At 40.2% G+C, this 20,011-nt stretch overlaps 2 protein-coding genes and 1 long non-coding RNA gene across 10 annotated transcripts in view; 1 reads left to right on the forward strand and 2 right to left on the reverse strand.

Moving 5' to 3' along the window:
• Window positions 1–1,411: 1,411 nt before the first annotated feature.
• On the reverse strand, window positions 1,412–13,271 carry phrf1 (PHD and ring finger domains 1). 6 transcript variants are annotated; one of them, XM_052060015.1, is made up of 19 exons: window positions 13,155–13,269; window positions 12,571–12,630; window positions 12,364–12,490; window positions 12,158–12,258; window positions 10,803–10,994; window positions 10,312–10,395; window positions 9,902–10,035; window positions 9,346–9,434; window positions 8,553–8,728; window positions 8,167–8,299; window positions 7,977–8,092; window positions 7,683–7,876; window positions 7,475–7,597; window positions 7,136–7,290; window positions 4,945–6,691; window positions 3,748–4,856; window positions 3,590–3,660; window positions 2,085–2,294; window positions 1,412–1,991 (listed from the first exon to the last, which is right to left on the reverse strand). In XM_052060015.1, exons 3-19 carry the CDS (start codon window positions 12,440–12,442, stop codon window positions 1,863–1,865), a joined length of 4,842 nt encoding a protein of 1,613 aa, XP_051915975.1. In that variant the 5' UTR covers window positions 12,443–12,490; window positions 12,571–12,630; window positions 13,155–13,269; the 3' UTR covers window positions 1,412–1,862. The 6 variants fall into 6 exon arrangements, 4 of the variants coding, with proteins under 4 accessions (XP_051915975.1, XP_051915977.1, XP_051915976.1 ...); XM_052060017.1 differs by having other exon boundaries at window positions 4,945–6,684; window positions 7,132–7,290; XM_052060016.1 differs by having other exon boundaries at window positions 13,236–13,258.
• A 1,239-nt stretch (window positions 13,272–14,510) lies between these two features.
• LOC127597240 (uncharacterized) lies at window positions 14,511–18,364 on the forward strand. Its single transcript, XR_007961614.1, has 2 exons — window positions 14,511–15,675; window positions 15,760–18,364. It is a non-coding gene; the product is annotated as an uncharacterized LOC127597240 (long non-coding RNA).
• The window catches only part of rassf7a (Ras association domain family member 7a), a 41,150-nt gene continuing 39,156 nt past the window's right edge, over window positions 18,018–20,011 (reverse strand). For all 3 annotated transcript variants that reach the window (XM_052060100.1, XM_052060101.1, XM_052060099.1), the window contains one exon: window positions 18,018–18,297. In XM_052060100.1, the coding sequence (XP_051916060.1) occupies window positions 18,266–18,297 (32 nt within the window). In that variant the 3' untranslated portion in view covers window positions 18,018–18,265. The remainder of the gene's footprint in view (window positions 18,298–20,011) is intronic.

The raw sequence follows: 20,011 nt of genomic DNA on the forward strand, positions 1-20,011 counted from the left end.
CTCTGAAATAATTTTGCTTTTAAAATGCAGTACATAGTATTCAGTTTTTAAGTGTAGATTGTGCCTTTTAAATCATCGTTTAAATCTGACCCACTATAAAGCTAATTATAAGATACTAGTTTTTAATCTAAATTCATCCGGAAATACGAGTGCTTTACTTGTGGATCAGCTAGAAAAGTACAGTGGCTTGCCAAAGTATGTTGACCTTTTTCCACCTTCCAGGTTTCAAACAAAGATATAAAAATCTTTTATTTCTAACTTTGAAAGGTGGCAACAGGTAAAAAAGTCAAGGGGGCCCAAAACTACCACTGAAGCGACTGCCTATAAACCCTATATGGTGCTGAGCCTGTATGAAAAAGGGTGTTCACACGGCAACTTTAACTCCAGTGTTGCACCGGAGCTGCCCCCGTAGAGCGTTCACTCGTACAAAGATATACCGGTGTAGTCCCTGAAAACCGCATAAACTGGAGCAAATTTAACCCTGCTCAGTAGGTGGTTTAAAAATTTACTCCGCAGTAAATGCTAGTTTGCGGGGCAGCACCGATATAAAATGGGACATGTGAACGCTACAGGAGTAGACTCGCTACGCGTGAGAAGAGTTGATTGCATACGGGTATTGATTGTGTTGCTTTCGTGCTCTGTTGTACTTCCGTCATCTGTCCTTTCTCTCTTCTCTCATTGCATTGACAGCGTTGATTTGTCCAGATAAGTATAAACCACGGTTTTTCGATATGTCACAAACAAGGCGGGGAAAAGGGAGAACACTACGCATGCACGTTTTATTTCCGTATTACTACTATCGTATTGCACGGCCGCAAAAACTGCCGCGTGAACGCAAGAGGGGCTGCACCAGGGTTAACACGCTTCTTTATAGTAAGAAGCTTTTTACATGTGCACACTCCACAAAATTTACACCGATGTAAGATATCCCAACAAAATACGTCGGTGCGGCACCGATGCAAATGTGTGCCGTGTGAACACCCCTAAAGACATGTTCAAAAATGTTCCCCCAAGATACATTTCATTTGCTGTTTAATTAAAACAGTTGGATAGTGAAAATTAGGGGAAAAAAAATATTCACAGAAAACAATAAAGGAAGTGTATCACACACACACACATACACACACACACCATCTGCTCCCTTCAGTACGCTCCTAAAATTAGCTTTTAAAAAGACAAAAAGAATAATCCAGCTCTGCTTTGTTTCTTTAAATAAAGCTTATACGGCTTAAAAACAGAATTATTCAGCAATTGATAGTTCGCTATTGTAGGTGGCTTACGCTTAGACTCAATGTTGTCCTCTCCTTTCTCTCAGTCTTGGAGGAAGTTCCTGGCTATGTCCACTGGTGAGTGTTGTTTTGGATGCTGTTACAGTACTTACAAATTATTGCAAAATAGAGTCTCATACATATTTGTTCAAGTCATAAAATCTCAATCCATTTATTAAATTGAGACATTAGCAACAGGCTGCGTTTACGGAAAGAAACTGTTCAGTGGTCACAATGAAATCAAAATTATTTACATGTTCATATCAAACTTCCTAATAAGACTATTGACATGTTCTCTGAAGATTTAATAACAGTGACTTTTCCCAATGATAAACACGTCAAATTACAAACTGCCTGTTAACCAAAAGAGCAGCTTTGGCCACCAATGAATATCCCATTAACAAAACATAACGGCTGCCAAGAAAGGGCGTACTTAGAGAAAAGTCTCTTCAAGGCACCAACTTCGGCTGTGCACAAAAAGACAACGTTTGACCCGCATAGAAGCAAAAGATCAAAATCCTTGCTCATCCACCGAGGTGAAGAAATGAAACCTCAGAGTAAATTTGTGTTGAATGGAACATCAACCAGTGGCCGTCAAGACGTCTTCGTGGGTTTCGTCTCTGATTTCTGATGTTTGCGAGCATGTTTGTATTTGTCCACATAAGCCTTTACCAGATTGCCCACCTTCACCGGGTTAATTTCCCCACTCTTGCTGTGGCACACCTGGTGGAACACACGATGACTTCCATTTAAAGTCTTCGGTCTAAGCTGTAAACAATCCATCATGTCGTTTCATCCAACTATACTCAAACTCACCTTCTGCACAGCTTTGCGTAGAATCGCCTTATATTCCTCCTTGTTGATGTCTCTCTTTTGGTAGAAAGGTTTGATGGCTAGTTTCACCTCTTCAATGGCTCGCTCCTGCATGTGAAGTTTCTTCAAATACGCCTGACAGCCGCTGCCGGTTGGCAGAGTGCCGTCGTCTCTCTTGGATGAATCACTGACTGAACCAGGTCCACTTGTGTCCTGTTCCGGTATTTCATGCAAAATGACCCGACTTAAAGCCAATCACAAGAGTGCAAGAACCTTTTTGGTGTCGGTCTGTCTAAACTGGCATGCTGGCTTTCTTGAGTACGTACTCAAGATTGAGAAGAGGAAATATTTGAAGCAGAACGACACCGATCATATCAAGTGGTAGAATAGTTCCATGAGCCAGATGTTTCATTTTGCCAAACAGTTTTTTTTTTGTGTGGTTTTCTTTCTTTTTTTACTCTTCAAGGTTATTGACTGGACATCTTACATTAAAAATGTTCTTGTTATTGCATGAATAGTAATATGTACTCAAATTCATGATGTGGGTTTCAGTTTTATTTAATCTGAAATGACACCATTTTTAGGTTTCGGTTTCATCAACATAACCACAAAAGGCTGCTCCATTAATGCTTGCTGGGATAAACACTGCCACCCACTGGTGATTCAAATATCCTACATCATTATTATTATCATTGATACTAAAATATTTAGCAAACAAGAAGTGACTCAAGTATCGATGTAAATTCCCCTTGAGACATTCTATATTTTTATTTTCAGGGGCTCAGAAATATTTGGAATAATAGACGTCCATTTAAATACATTGGTAAATTATGAATTTAATTCAGCACTTTAAGTCACTAGTAGAGAATACGATGAGGTCTATAAATATTTGGACATTGATACAATTTTCATCGTTCCAACTCTGTACAACACCACAAATAATTTGGGAACTACAACTCATTTCTTAAGTGCTTCCACCTTTTTAAGGAACCAAAGGTAATTGGACAATTGGCTATTCAGCTATTACATGGCCAGGTATGTCATTGCCTCACTATTTCATTTAACAGGTACAGATAAAAGGCCTGGAGTTAATTTCAAGCGGAGTATATTCATTTGGAGGCCCTCTCTCAACATAAAGTCCAACAAGCTGTCACTATTTTAGTGAAGGAATTCTCCATTAGGCTGAAAAATCAAAACAAACTTTTCAGGGAGAAAGCAAAAAAACTTTAGGTCTGGTGATGTCCATGACTAAATCAATCAAGTGATGTCTCGGAGCTCCAAAAACTGAGACAGTGGGGTACTCATGCAATCAAAGACACCACACTATAAGGGAGGAAGATCATTTGCGACGCCCACTGGCTGTCACATTTTCATTCAAATTGCACTTCTTCATTTATGTATATATTTATTACACATTTTAAATCAACTGGGGTGGTGTACAGAGGCCAATTTCAACAAATGTCCAAATACTCGTGTACCTAAATGGACCTAACTGCAGCAGGTCTTACCTGGCTGCTGGTCATGGATGGGGGTCTGTGAGTAGCTTCCTGCTTCAGCTTTTTTTTATACAAAGCCCGCTCTGAAAGAAAGCGGCGGAGATGAAATCAAACAGATGTGCGTACAACTGATGGACTGCCAAATGTGGAAATGAGAAATCAACACTTACTGCTCGCACATTTGTCTGGTTGCGCTCCATCAGGCACTTGTATATTCCACGTCACCCTCTTCCCTTGAATCTTATTTTTAGATGCAGTTGGCAGATGTTGTGCCTCAATTTTCCCTTCCTGTTTGACTTTGGCACCAATGCCCTCGGCGTGCTCTTGCTTCACACAGTCAAGGCAGTGACGCAACATATCCACAGAGATGCCCTCATCAGATTCTGGGGCCTGCTTCATTGGGACTTTCAACTCGATTGCGCTTGCCTGGTTCGCGAGGCCCTTGCCATTGGGCTGAAAGTGCTTCGGTGACTCCTGCTGACCGACTGAGGTGTGAGGCGAGGTGACTGGCAATTCTGCGGACACTGGCTCCGGTTTGATTCGAGTGATTTCACAAGTTTCTTCCGTTTTCATTGTTTTAGACACTTCTACCTTGACAGGCTCTTTTTTTATCTCTTGGATTGTTGAAGGTCGATCTTCTTTCTCTGACTGTGGAGGGATGGGAGAACGTTGAAACATATCTATAAATTCTTGCTTATCTTTCTTTACCTCTTTAACAATGTTTCTTTCTTTCTTAATTCCTTTAGATATGGCCATAATGTCTGCATTCTCATCTTCCTTCTTAACTTTTGCAACAAAGGTACATTTGGACACGTGTTTTTTTACTTCTGGAATTGTTTCCTCTTTTCCAGAACTTTGTGGGACACGGCTTTCCTTGGGGTCCTTGTCATATTTTGAGGATGAAAAACAGGACACTGAACTTTTTGTTAGATTTTCAGATGAACTATCCACTTTCCTTCTCTCTCTTGAGCTTGAGCTGGACCGGGGTCTCCTTTTGTCTTTTGGTCGAGACTTCACATCCTCATGACACGAGTGTGTGTGTTCTTTCCTACTTTCTTTCGATCTGGACCTGTATGGTGACTTTGATGGGGATTTTGAGCAGGAGCGTCCACGTCTATGGTCCTTGGTTCTACCTCCGGACCGTGATCTGGAGCGTAGATGACGTGTCTTCTCATTTGACGCCCCTCTTTTCTCATGGCCACTGTTGCTGCTTTCCTGATTGCTTTCTTTATATTTTTTTCTGCTTGAATGCTCTGCGGTGCTTGAGCTGGAGCCAGACCTTCAGATCAAAAATCATAGAGGAATAATTAACAACACAAGAATATTTAGTGCTTGGTAAAGAGAAAAAAATGCTTATGCCACTTTACCTTGATCTCCGTCGTCGTTTTTTTACAGTGGTCTTGGGAGAACTCGACTGAGAACTTTCCGACATTGAATGTATCCTTCTCTCTCGTGACCTTGACCGTCTTTCTCTGTCTTTGTCTATTTTCTTCAGCTGGTCTCCTTGCTTGGAGACAAGATGGTCCTTAGTCTTGTCTCTGTCAGATGCTACGATGCTTGAAGTCAAGTGTTGTTGCTGATATAGAAGTGTTGTGGTGGAAGTTTTCTTTTCAGGTGCCGTGGGATCAGATTTGATTTTTTCCTTTGGTTTTGCCTTCATAAAACATGATCCAGAACTTGAAGAATCAACCTTGTTCTGGGGGACATTTTTGGAAGTAATGACTCTCTGCCCACTTGCCTCCTCGATCTTTAAATGCTCTCGGCTGTGAGGCGAAAACGTGACTGGTGTTTCTGAACCGCAACGACTTTTCACACTGTGTCCAAACATGTTGTCTTTTCCTGAATCAGCCAGTCCTGTTTGCCTCTTAACCTCGATGTCACTAAATGCTGCTTGGTTCTCAGTTTTAACCAGTACTGATTCTTTTTCAACTTTGACAACTCTTGAAGCGCGGCTGCCCACCCGGGAAGAGGTCTGTAAATGAGCATTCCTCGAGTCTTCCTGTGCGACTTCACTCTCAGGTGTTTCAGTTTTCACTTGAAGCAGCTTCTGCTTACTTTGTGCTACATCGCGACTGAACGCTGGACTGGGAACCGAATTAAATCCATGAAAGCTGCTAGCCAAGCTCTCACCTTCACTGTCGGAACTGCTTGCGTCTGACACGGTTGGATTAAAGGGGTCATAGACATTCTCATCTTTTTTGTTACTGGCAGTTGTGTGTGATGCCATCAGCTTCTGTTTATCTCCGTGCTCTTGTTTCTTCTTTGCCTCTTCCATCTTCTCTCTTTCAGCCTGCGTGCTACTTCCACTAGCAGATGATGATGGGAGAATGACTCGTCGTGAATGCCACGAGTTCCTGCTGATGTTAATGCGGAAGCTGACGGATGATGAAGATGAGGAAGACACTGCTGGATTGTAGAGTGACGCAGAAGGAGAGGCAGTGGAGGAGGAAAGAGAGAATGAGTTGGCGAAGGCTGAAGAGGACCTAGCTCCTTGATTTTGAGGCTGGCGCTCAGGGTTGCTTTGTTGGGCAACATCTTGCTGCCTGTTTTGGTCCCCAGCAAAGCTGACCAATGCCGTCTCAGGCATGCCAGAAGTATTCATACTGGAGGAAGAATTACTATTGCTTTTGTTAGTGCTACTATTTGTGGCATCTCGTTTGATTTTTGGTATTCGTGGCAGAACGTCCACATCTACCCACACAGGCTTTGTAGGTGCTTTGATAGGTTGACGTTGTAATGGAAGTGTTGTTTTGCTATTAGAGCTTGGTTCCGAAACGCTACAGGATGAAGGGACGCCACGTGGGGAAGCGCCGCTGGTTGCCTGGACACCAAACGATGATGATAGTCGGTTTTTAAGAGGCGGCTGGAAACACTTATGACCTCTCGATGACAAATTGGGATTATAAGGAGGCTGGATATGGCTGACATCTGAAGGTACTGGAGAGAAATACTTGGAATGCGGTCTGTTAAAGTTGTTGTGGGAGGGTCCTGGTAAATGTCTGGATGAATAAGTTTCTCCTAGGCTGGCTGAAACAACTGGCTGGGCAAAACCACGGGATTCCTCTGAGCTACTGCGCTCTCTTAATCCCGGCTTCAATGTCGACGAACTTGCAGCTGAAATTCAACCACAATACTAAGGAAAAACATACTGATTGTGGCAGGTGCTCATATTAATGCTCGTTTCAGTGAAGAAAAGTGGTGGATAGTGATGGCTAAAGCTCCTTTTTTAGAGTGTGTGAATGCAGCCAGAGTTGGTGCTTCTGTCAATTTACTATTGCGATTGAAGCCACGTCTACAGGGTTTGTGTGCTGCACAGCCTATATTGCATTGTTGTAGCATGTTAAACTAATTATTGGAATTGCCTCCTCCTCAGAAAATGGAAGGGATCTTGTGTTTGTGCACAATGTTCATATCTTTTGAGAAGATGCCAACATCACAAATTCTGATCATCGGTCATCAGCTAAAAGCTAAATGCTTGGAAAACATTTTTCATTGGATGAATTTAATGAAAGTTAAAAGGTGTGATTTTGGCACTATGATTAGAATCTCAAAACTTACCTGCTTGAGAGGCTTGAAGATAACCATCACGACGAATGATGACATCAGAGCTGTCCATCAAGAGCAGGCTTTGCCCTGAAAGAATGCTCCCCAGCAGGTCGGGCACTGGTGCTGCCTCCACAACACCTCCAGTTTGGGGAATATCCATAGCATGCCTGATATCACACAGAGACATTGGGTTGTCTCTTCATTTTAAAAAGAATATTGTGAAAAACGTTCCCTGACGGTCTTTTTTTTTTTTTTTTTACTGAAGATTCGATAATTTTGCAATTGAAAGTATCAACTATGTACATACATGACTGAAAAGTCAAATTCCAACACATTAGGAGGGAATATTACCTTGACATGCCCATACTGACAGGTCGAGCAACAGGCTGATGAGAGCGAAAAGCAGAATGTGAGATCCCTCGTCTCTTTGCCTCCAACAACGACGAAACGCTTTCTTCTTGCTCATCCTCTTCACTGCCAAAAAACAGTGGCAAAGGTAACCAATTGCTCAACCCTTATCTGGGTACCTGATCACAGTGCAATAAACCAGCGATCATACCGATCTACAAAAGGATCCAGATCAAAAGGATCCCCATATATTGAAAGGGATGCAGCACCTATGTCAGCACGCATATTGCTTAGGGTGTGCTCTGAGGGTCGACACACAGTAGGAAGTGAAAAGTTGTTCTTGTCCTTTGACAGTCCGAGACTATTGGCAATGCGGCTTCGAGGAGTCGCTACCTTTTTCCCCACCTATGATAAAGCATAAGTACAGATAAGAAATCGGAATTTTACGCTGCACTGAGTATTATGTATATTTTGTGAAAGGGTCACAATTGCTGTTGTGACTCACCAGTGTCTTTTTGGATGTAGTTCTCCTGCCTTTACGTTTCCTCCTAGCTTTTGTTGAATGACCATTTTTACCCTTAACAGAGAGCGCCTTCTTTTTTGTGGCCTTTCGGCGTGTTCCTGTTCAATAAAATGTGCTACTTTTCTTTCTGGTACAATTGTTCCCACTGTTGTATTTTGATAAACCTGCTTACCAGTCTTGCGCCTGCGTCTGGTTGGAGCACACGGTGTGAGGTCCCTTACATATATAGCTGTGTTCAGCCCAGCAACCACTGCATTGATGGTCTCATCCAGCCAATTAGACTGGATTTGGTCTGTTGGAGCCAGCTACAAAGAAATAGCAGAATATGAATCAGTGTACAATTTTATTTCATCAGTGCTTTCTGTTACAAAGGCCAAACACGTGCACATCCTGTTGTTAATACAACCTTCAGGCGAGAACAATTCCTTTACGGTAAATACTGAAGCAACTAACAACACAACGATCCACATCCACCTTTGCACATGCTAGTCTAAGGAAAGCAACTACCCACCCCCCCCCAAAAAAAGAAGAAAGAAGCATCACGCCATCATGCCAAACCTGCGACGTGCGTGCCTGTGTGATACGATGTCGATTCACATTGGCCCGAACCCGCTCACTGTGCTGAGTACGGGCGATGGCTCGTATTGGACCTGCAGCTCGGGACTGGGAACGGCTGGTGGTTGGCTGAGCAGTAGATAGGAACGTTTGGGTTTGATTCTGTTCTTCTGCTGAACCTTCAAAAAAATAATGCTTTTGAGTAAAAGCGTGTAAGTGTTGACACATAATATATTATAGAAAATGAACTTCTGTATGAATAGTTGGGTTCCTGTGAATCAAGTGTGAAATGAAACAACCATGACTTTAGTCATCTGCACATCTCTGAAAATGCGCCTGTGAAAAAGCCATTCTTAATTTTGCTTAATTATCACGCCACAGGGTACAGTATTTCCATTTTGTAAACATGTTCTGTGTCCAGTGAAGATTTATGAAAGCTATTCGATGTATCATGTGTGTAACACTGCCTCTATGAGTGAAAAAGGGGCTCTCCTTTGCACACTCTCGTCACAGCCCCCTAGCTCTGACCCGTCGTCGACAGCTGCAGTATATGAGCAGGAGCCAAAACGAACTTTTCCTGAGACAGAACCACCTGTACAACACATCTTGTTTTAGGAAGCTTAAATAATGGTGCAAAGTGCTCTGTAATGAATAATTTTCATGAACACATGCCATAGACACGTTAAGACAACATAATTAGACACCAACTGAATAAAAGTATAACATAGGAACATATAGTGAGTAAAAACATATGAAAGCAGATTGTACCAACAAGCACAAATTATGTCTAACATACCTGAGTTGTTATTAGCAACACATTCAGGACAGAACCATTCCTCAACAGGTACGGTGTCCAGAGGTGGCGTGAGACATTCCATGTGGTAGCTGTCAACAAAGGGAAGTTGTCCAATAACTCAAGTGCTTCGCTATTGTGTAAGAATATTTGTCTTGGAAGAAGTAAAGCACATCAGTCAGCCCCAAAATAGCCATTTGTATTAACGTGCAGCATTTGTGCAGATCGTGTTAATGCCTGAGAATTAGTGGTTATAGGGATCATATTTAATTCTTTAAATTCTTTGATGGAAATAAACTATTTTAATTATTCATTATTTACAGAGTGGAAAATTGAAAGAATAAAAGATATTTCACAAATGTACAAAACATTTTTAGAATAGAATTTACAAAAAAAATTAAAAAGTAACGATGCATCATTTTCCAAATGAATTAACCAAAGAAATACAATTTCCAAGAGAATTCGCTAGAATTGACACCAGTAAACTGACAACTGTCAGCAAACTCTGAATTTATTTACACCACACAGTACAAGAGACTTGAATGGATGCATTTCTCACCCAGCGTCACAACCATCGCAGAGCAGAAGACGATCCTCTCGATCACTGCCGTGACACACCTCACAGTTGGTCTGTTCCAAGTCCAAATCCACTGTCTCCACCTCATCTTCCTTCACTGTTTTTTCTACTGTAATCTGTATGAAATCATAGGTGCACAAAACTTAATACATCTAGACATACAGTGAGCAGAATCATGTCTGGTGTGCACTTTCGTTTTAAAAACAAAAACACGTATCCTGAAAGGTTTACAATATTCACTCTGTGGAAACAAGGCACACCAAATTGCAAACACGTATTATTTGGAGTAATGAGGCAATTTCATGTATTATGACTTGTGATACCTGACTTTCCTCTTGTCATTTGAGATGTGATTTGTTGCATACGATGGAACACTCAGTAAACACACTTACCATTTTCTGCACTTTGCCGCCATAAGATTTCCTAAGGTATATGCTGTTGAATGTAATACGGTCCACAGGGCATGAGTTGGCATTCTAAAGAGAGGGATAAAATCACCAGAAATTAAATGACACACTGGGAGGCCCGTCTGCACTTGACCCGGTTAGTGACGACTACAATCACTGATTAAAACCCGCTTCTGATAGTGTATTGCATTTTTTTTAAAGTTTGTCATCATTCGTCAATCATCAGTAAATCCTGTGTCCGTCACTGACAGACAGACTGACAGGTCGCGCAAGCTATTATAATCTTCCTTTATTACAACTAGTGTAACCAATAAGCAATTTTTTCCTGACAAACTACACTTATTTTGTCCTCCGACAAACACAGGTACCCTTTTAGTATGACGCAACCTGACGATGTAAACATTTGGTACAACTGTTACACAAGGCCCACATTTTCCCCACTTTTGACGGCGTTAAGCTTGAGAAACACGTCTTACCTTAGACCAAGCAAGGATGCAGTCGACGCAAAAGTAGTGCTCACAGTTCTCTGGTGTTGCCACAGGTTGGTTGCTGAAGGTGTTCAGGCAGATGGGACATGTATCTGCATCCTCGTCTGAGCTCATGGTTGAAATTGCTGTGGAGGGCTCGCCTAAAACTCCATCACCAGCTTTAGCGTCTTCTTCTTTATCCTCACCTTATATGGATAATAAACTGTATAGGTTATTGATCATTCATGAAAATATAAAATAGTCAAGAAAATACATCAAGTAACTGCTCTGTTATATCTGTATTTACTTATTGCAACTTACATTTTCACTATGAAATGTGCTGATTTCAAGTTTACAACACAGTTACATTTTTTGATAACAACCTTGAATGTAAACACATCTATTTACTATCCTCATCATTTGAGAGGAACAAAAATGGAAGACAGTGACTAGTATTCGTCCACCACAATGGTCACATGGTTTAGTACACAATTATCATAGTTTCATAGTTTGCACAAGTATTAAATCTGTCAATAAGAGACATTTGTGGTGCACAACACGATACAATAATCCATTGTTTATTGCGAGGGTAACATTTCAAAAAGAACCCGTGATAAGTGAAACCCATGAAATAGTCATTTTTATTTTTTACAATTATTACATATACAGTCCTGTCTTGAATGAAACTGAAGAGTAAACGTTTTTTTTCAGGCCGAAAAACCCAATATGTAAATGTTTTCTTATCAACCACTGACACTTTTTAGAAATAGTGTACAGAACATTTCATCAACATTGTGGTTTTGTCATGGATAACATTTGGCATGCTGTACAGCAACGAGGCGTAGTAATGAAAAATAATGACACGATGTGGAACTGGGAGTCGCGGCTTGGAGTTGAAGCGGATTGTGTGGGACAGGAGATGTGAGCCAATCTCTTTCCGTCAATGAACGCTACAGCTTCGTGTTTGCTTTCAAAACTTAGCTTGTAGCAGACGTGTGCACATTTTCAGCATGACGTCTCCGATCCTCTCCTCTTTCATCTAGAACTGCTTCAAACAACAAAGTGTATGCAGGAAAAGTGATTAAGATTGCACGACTCTCTGCGTCTATGTGTTGTGTTGTGTTATTTTGTTATTTTAACTTCAATATGGCGCCGCGAGAGTGGCTGCCTTTCCAGCAGCTCCTATATTTTGTTCTTTTACTTCTTCCTTTCGTAACTTTGCTGTTGTGAATTGGGAATTTCTCAATTGCGAGACTAATACAGTAAAGGGTTTCTTATTTTATGTGGAGTTACCAAAGTGACTGTTCAAATATATATATAACGACATTAACATAACTAATACCATCCTCCTTTTCATTGTCCACCTCACCGTCCAAATCATCATCTTCATCATTATCATCGCTGTCATCTTCATCGCTGCTCTCTGACTCTCCCTCTTCAGACGCATCAATGTCATCATCAGAGTCTAAAACCATATTATGCAATGTAAATGGAAATAAAACATAATATTTTTGTGTACAAGTTATTCATACGTGTCATGCTTTTGTGATAAACACAGATAAAACAGTACCGGAAATGTTCCATGGTGCAGTTCTTTTTTTGTGGACGCCACGCCTTATCAGCTCATCTGGGCTGTCATCATCATCCATAACCGATCATAAACGGAATCTTCACTCCAAATTCTGTCTGCAAAATAGCTGGAAATATGACATTGAGAACCATTATTGAAATTTAAAAGTGGTGGTTAACTGGATTAACCGAGAGCCAGATTACTCACTGTGAGAAAGACAGGGCAAGTTGATTTGTTCAAACAGAAACGTTTATTCCCATTATGTTGCCGGTGTCAAAAAGCATAAAATTGAGCATGAAGGATGCAAATACAGGTCGTTACAAATATAAATCAGTGTTATTAAAAACAATACTTTATGATATCATGAGGCCCAAACTAAACGAGAAACATTGTTTACTAAAAAAGACTATTTAAATGCTGTAAGATGCTTGCTTGCCCAGAAGACGAAGGCTACATGTAAACAAAGAGGCAAACTCCACATAGAACGATACCTACATTGTGTATTGCATAAAATATGAACAGACCATCAAGAGATATTTATTACAGATGTGTGCCCTAACACGTTTATGACACCAAACAAAGAATACTTGTTTAAAACGCATACAAAAAGTAACATTCGCATTAGCATGAAGCCGTGTTTTTAGCTACCCTATGAGTAGCCTAAGCTAAATTTAGCATTGATCTCCGACCACACTCAAAGGAAAATTGTTCTTCAATCACCCTTGCACGCAAGCGTGCACAACACGCACCGAGTCATAATTGAGTATGTAAAGGCTAAAAAAGCCAACCTACCATATTAGATGGCAAAGTGAAATCTACGCCGAGAGTAAATTACGTTTCATTTCTAAGGGAAATGTGCTGAATGACACCCACCGGCTGTTTCGACGGAAATTGCCGAATGCCGAGTACACATTATTGTTCATTTGCTGTTTAATGGCGGCAGGTAAATATCGTTTAAGTGCATTACCGCTACCTACTGGTGTGGAGTAGTATTCGGGTGTGACGTTTGCAAACACATTATTTTACGGGATTAGTTTTATTTATATTACCGTTCCATTAAAAACAAACAAACAAACAAACAAACAAAAACAATCATTTCTCCGGGAGAACATACGGGTGCCTTGCATGGATTTCTTTGCTTCCTTGTCTGTTAACCCCTGGCCGTTGTATTTGTATACAGTTTTCTGAAGAACGCTCACACAACCGTGCAGGCCAATCACATCTGGGAACCACACCGGTAAATACACGAAGTCTGCGAAACCATTGCGTCGGGAACTGTGTTTATGACGTCACTGTGTAATCTGGCGCCCCCTATTGTTCAACCTGACAAACTACTGTAATATGTTACATAATGCAGTGAAATCCTCATTTGGTACACTATGTAATGGGGTTATGTGGATCCTGGATGGGAATAATCCAGCCAGGGGGTCATAGCCAAATAATAAACAGGTTCAAATAAAGGTCTCCAACAGGATGTGTGACTGGCAACTCACTGTTCTTGGTGTATAGTTGGAGAAACCTCAGTGTTCCGATCCCTGTTGTTTTACTATATTTCTTTTTCATTATTACAATTTGCAACCGGCGGTAAAATGTAATTAAATAACATGTCCAATATTGATTCTGCATAAAGAAAACATACAATGCTCTTATTACACGAATAATTCATCAGTGTTTTTAATGGGCTAAGAATGTTCCCGAATGTCACGTTGTAAATAATGAAGCGCTCTTCTTCCTGGTCGTCATCGTGAGATCTTTGATTGTCAAGCAGTATCCTTGCTACGTGCACAACTTCCCTCTGCTCATGGCAACACTGTACACAAGCGAGTCGAGTTCAACCACTTTGCGTTGTACGCATAGGGGTGTCGTTTGTTCAAAGTGGTTCTAATTCCGTGTATTGCGTTAATAACTACGGTTACAAATACTCTATGCGTTTTTTAAATATAAATACACAAATTATGGTTGAAATTTTGAGTAAATAATAACATTTCTGAAAATTGATTACAAGTGGAATGGTTTTTCCCTCATGTAAGACGTGCGAAACTGAACGCACCGCACCCCAACTAGAGCGTCAACGTTAAAGAACTGCTAGTTGTGGAAACACGACCTTTCTGAGGATTTAATTCGTCAATAACGTCTTATAGGCGGGGTGTACTTTGCTTAACGACAGACTCATTGGCTGAACAGTGTGCCTGTTACCTTGTTAACCAGGTCAGGTTGTCGATGCACGGGAGTGGGCTGGGGAGAGCCAGTGCAAGTGAACTCAACTTCGGCTGTGTAGGTTGACTATAATCTTTAAATGCTCCTAAGTTTTTGCAAACGCTGTGATTTTAGTAAAGTAACATAAATAACTAGTGTGTCTAGAAATAGGTGAAATATGCTTGGATCACAACATGCCACTTTTTTAAAAATGTAGTAATATGACAAGATAAACTTGGGACCGGTAAGTAGAGCCTTATTTATACACTTCTGTTAAACGATATTGGAAATGGATGGAAGGATGGACGTTCTTTATTCGTCTGAAATTAATGAAATAGACTACATCTCGCCTGTCTTTGGACTACCTACAGTTCTTATAATGTAATTATTGCATATTTGGATCATTTATTTAGGAATAAACCTCCAATCACAGTGTACAGTACACTGCTTGCATCGGGTCCGTGGAACTATTTTATACTTCTTTTTATGACATTTACACCAGATGTCACGCAATAAACGCCCCCGGTTCTTAATGTTATGTTTTGACGGTACAATGAGTGTTTTTCATAATATCGTTTGTGTTTTGCTGCCAGTGCAATGATTGAAAAGCTCTAAAAGCAGGTAAGCCACTGACTAACGCACATTGCGCCCAATGCCAGTTCCACTGTGCGTGTGACAGCGGCTAACCTGGTTTTGGGAATGCCTCTCATGGAGCAGACAAGACATCATTCAGCAAGCACGCCTTCACCATGTCCCAGTACTATTCTATATTACCGATCGGGCAAGCCTGCGTTGGGGGATCCAACAACCCCGCCCTTTGTGCACCTACTGTACTTTATGGTACCACACGGCGGTTGCACGTATTCTTGTAGGTCCGAACTCTGTGACCTACACTCTCAAATACTTTTGTTCCTTCATATTGAATATCCATGATATGACTGCAACACTTTGCCTGCAAACGATACCAGTTCATCTCATTACTTAATGCTCTTTGTGTGATTTGTAAAGTGACATAAGCGAGCGTGATATATCCCCCCCTCCCTTCTTTTTTTGTGCAAGTGGTCTCATTGAAACGAAAGCGATCATTTTAATGGGAAGTCCGCATGCTCCTGGAAAGTGGGTGACTATAACTTACATTTAAAACATAAATAAAACATCTAATTGGGAATCTTAAAGCAATGTAATCATTTTTGTTTCAAGGGGATCATCCGGCAAACAACTCCATCGCTTTTCTATGTGACTGAAGCAGCTGGTTGGACATTTGATTGGAAACGTCTGGACGGCATTGTAGGACTCTTTGTGTCCACAAGTAGGCGTCAGCGGTGCACATTGTCTGTCCAGACAGTGGCGCCAACACATGGTTAGAGAGATTATATAACCCGTACCAGACAGCTCTAAATCTTCTCACGATAATCCACTTCTAGATTATATCTAACCTGGTCATCTTGTGAAGTTTAAGTTCACAATTTACACAATGCATGAAGTTTTAAAACACTCTGAAAGTAAAAAGTTGAAACTGTTGACATCAAATGAGTGACAGAAATCCAGAGATGGGCCTGAGACTAAAATTGACATCACACGACTCAGGCCATTTATACACCAACGGTAAATCTGGGAGTCGAGTTTTGCATTGATCACCCTGGCATGTTGTTCAGCATACCTGTGCAAATGGAAGCCAATTAATTTCCATTTTAAGACAAAAGGAATGTCTGTGCAATTAAAAAAATGTGTTTGAGTGAATATGACTGCACAGTATGGACTGACTGATATTTTATGTTTTAAAAACTCTTGATCATGCTTGGGTATTTCTCGAGACCTTTTGTCTGAGGTCAGCGGGCCGTCAGATCTACAGATCAGACGCTAAAGATCCATTCGCACCAAATCCAGTAGACACTTAAACAGCTTCTTCCCTCTAGCCATTAAATCCTTAAACAGTCACTGACAGTCACTCTTCTTGCACCACAAAATGGTACTTCAAAACTAGTGGTTACTCTAAAATGGTTCAATGATTTTGTTGTTTACGATGATACTAGTGCAGCGTGTTATACCGGAGACAAATTCCTTGTGTGTTCTACATACTTGGCCAATAAAGATGATTCTGATTCTGATTCTGATTCTGATTCAATGAGGAGAGTACAGTACTTAGAAGAAGATCCGAGGGTGGTGAAGAAGAGCTGTGTTTTTCTGATAAATTTGAGTGTAAAGAATTGTTGAATTTTGAATTTTATATTTTAAAACTACATAATCATGCAACAAACAGAATCTTACTTAAAAGAGTTCAGACTCTACAGTTGGGAAGTATTTAGACAGTTTCATGATTTTACCTTTATCCACTCAAACAATGGAAGTTAAATATGAAAACCTGACTTCATTCTGGCGAAGAAGCCAGGATTGTCCAGATAAAAACCTTTCCAAGCCTGAGTACAATATCCAAACTCAACACAGGAAGACTGAGGCAGACATGCTAACCACTGATCCACTGTGCTGCCAGCATATAAGAACACAGCAGTCATGGCCATTTTATGCAGAACATCATTTTTGTTCATTTGTTTGTTTTTAAGATCAAAACAAAAGTATGGTTCTATTTCTGGTCATTTTATACAGAACACCAACATTTTTTTTAAATTGGATATTACATTGGAAAATAATATTGGAAAAACTGTCAATATAAATGTACAATTAACACTTGACAGAAATGTCAGGGATTATTCTTCAAGAGACAACATCACCATCTGCAGCGAGCAAATTCTGAATGTGATTATGTCCATGAGCTGCAGACTTGAAGCAACCATTGACTTCAATTTATAGATAGTTGCATGCAGGAATTTTGATTTATGGTCATATTTACAATTCGAACTTTGTTCAATACTTTTCAGCCCATTCTGGCCAAATACAGTATACTGCATTTAAGTGTGTTAGCGGCAACTATTGAAGTGACACAGAAGCTGAAAGGCTATAATCTGTAATTCTACCACCAATTCTCAACTACTGTATATATCTTGACTTGGACAGAGCTGCACCAAATATAAGTGATGTGTGAATTGTGATTATGTTGTCTGTTTGGCTGAGGTAAGAAATTGCTTGTGGTATCCCAAAAGGCCTACATATGTATAGTGTGCCTTCATCATCGCATTTTGTCAATCTATGATGTTTGGAACAGCAGCAGATCTGAAGCCAAGATAGTTGCCAAATTTACAGCTGCTGCACGCGAAGTGCACTTTTCAAGCATCTGTGTGTGGATGGTTCTAAAAAGCCAAGGAATAATCACAACGCATCACCGGACCATTGTGCCACAAAGTACGGAAAAGAGAGTGAATAATTCAAATCTTATCATGTATTCGTATTCCATTTAATTTTTGAAGTGCAGTGTTTATTGCTGGAGGTTGCGGATACATTAGTTCACAATTAAAGTGATTAAAATTAATGTAGCTAATTAAATACAATCAAAACACAAAAGATTCTCCAAAACATGAAGACATTTTTTATTACATTTAAATATGAGGTAATAATTGCTAAAAGGTTCCTAAAGTTTACACAGGTAATTTGTAGCACTTACAGTAACAAAACACTGTAAATATATTTGTCTTAAGTATATACAGTATGTATATCATGGTATTATTAATAATGAGATTTGCAAAGAAAGGGGTTAAATTGGTGATGGTGACATAAAAAGTGAACAATTTTCCCTTGGCCCTGTGGTCCATGTTTATCGCCATGATGACTCTCGGGACGTCAGGACTGCAAGACACAAAAACAAGTAGGGATAATGATCCCATTGTTTAAAAAAAGCAAACAAAAAACAAAACCTTCAGGAGAAACCTATGCCATCAGGATATTCATACATGACAGGAAGAACACAAAATGAGATACATTGATTCTTCTACTATGGAACAAAGTAGGAGGAAAACAAGGTCAGAAATTGATTAAACTGGCAGACAACACCACTTCAAAAATCCCACCAAATAAGGGAAGGACTCCCAAAACACAGGCTTCATTTTGACCTGTCACCACAAGATAAGTGCTTAGCATACGATCAACACTGGCGTTGGGTATTTCGAACTCTTGTTGTCTTGATATAAACACACCCTGAAGCTTCAGTACACTGAGGAACGCTGGAAGTTATTTCAGGACAAATGTTAAGAGTGACGACGGCAAATAACCAGTCACGTTTCATATTGAGCAGAAATGTTATTTTGTTTAATATACCGGTAGTATTTTACACTTTGGCCTCTTTGCACACCTTAACGATGTATTTGTGTCTTTTAGTGTGGACCTTAGAAAGTGACACGTGTGAAATGAAGTTAACAAGTACAATGGAAAAAAATTTCTACTGATGTGTAAACAGGCCAAGGTTTTACACAGGGCGAGAATGGGACAGTGCAAAACATGCGGAGCCCTCTGTGGAGGGCTCTTGCTCTTTGGATGTCGACGGTCACCAAAGTACAAGGCATTGGAGTGGAGATTTATCCCCTTTACATATAAATAGCATCCATACAAAAACTGAATCACATCTTTCCAGATCATAAAAAACATGCACATTATGCGCTATCAGTGTGGCAATACAGTACAAAAGGCAGCTGTCAGGAGATAATGAGAATTGTCGACATGGTAGGAATGTTGTCCTGAAAGGAGATACGCTTAAGGTAAAGCTCCAAATTATTAAACCCCTGGCCAAAATTTTCAAGTTTTATTTGAAGTTGAAACAGTATTTTCTGGCTTAAAATTAGAAACAAAAATGGCACATGGTGTATTTATGCATATGAATGATAAAATATTTTATTCAACTCTTCTGCACCATTCTAAAGGATCCTGGTAACTTTGATCATAACATTAAGGATTACTGTACAGTGTGTCTGTGGTAAGGAAGAGTATTAATAATGGTGTTATTGAAATGAGTCGTAACAGTGAACTTGTGATTAATATGTCTAGCTCACAGTTCTTAGGCTCTAGGTTTGATTCTTGGCTCCGACACTCCTATCTGGAGTTTGTATATCGTCTCAGTGCTTGCATGGGTTTTCTCTGGTAACCCGACTTCCTGACACATCCCAGAAACATGCTCGCCTGATTGAAGACTCTACAATGCCTGGAGGTGTGAATGAATGTAAGGATGAATGGTTCTTTGTCTATATGTGGCCTCCAATTGACTGGACTGGACTTCTCACTCAAAGTTACCTTGGATAGCCTCCTGCTCACCCGTGCCCATAATGATGCCAAGCGGTATAGAATATGTATTTATGAATGTTTTCTTATCATTATATCCTATCACAGGTTTTAGGGTGTTTGGGTTCTTGTGTCATTTTCAGTCACCATTATTGAAAAGTTGGCCAGGGGACAAATCTTTTTGGGCTGTAAGTATTGGTTTTGAGTGTGCCGATACGCACAAGTAAAATAAGACAGATAGCAGTTAGTCCAGAAGAAAAAATAAAGAAAGAAGGGGCATGAACAAATTAGG

Source organism: Hippocampus zosterae, chromosome 3 (genome assembly GCF_025434085.1).
Source record: "Hippocampus zosterae strain Florida chromosome 3, ASM2543408v3, whole genome shotgun sequence".
NCBI lineage: Eukaryota > Metazoa > Chordata > Actinopteri > Syngnathiformes > Syngnathidae > Hippocampus > Hippocampus zosterae.

Coding starts and splice junctions, on each gene's coding strand:
- phrf1 (XM_052060015.1), bottom strand. CDS start 12,442: ATGGATGATGATGACAGCCCAGATGAGCTGATAAGGCGTGGCGTCCAC. Junction 8,300..8,552: donor CACAGGCACGCACGTCGCAG/GTTTGGCATGAT, acceptor ATTTCTTTGTAG/CTGGCTCCAACAGACCAAAT. Junction 7,877..7,976: donor CTACATCCAAAAAGACACTG/GTGAGTCACAAC, acceptor GCTTTATCATAG/GTGGGGAAAAAGGTAGCGAC.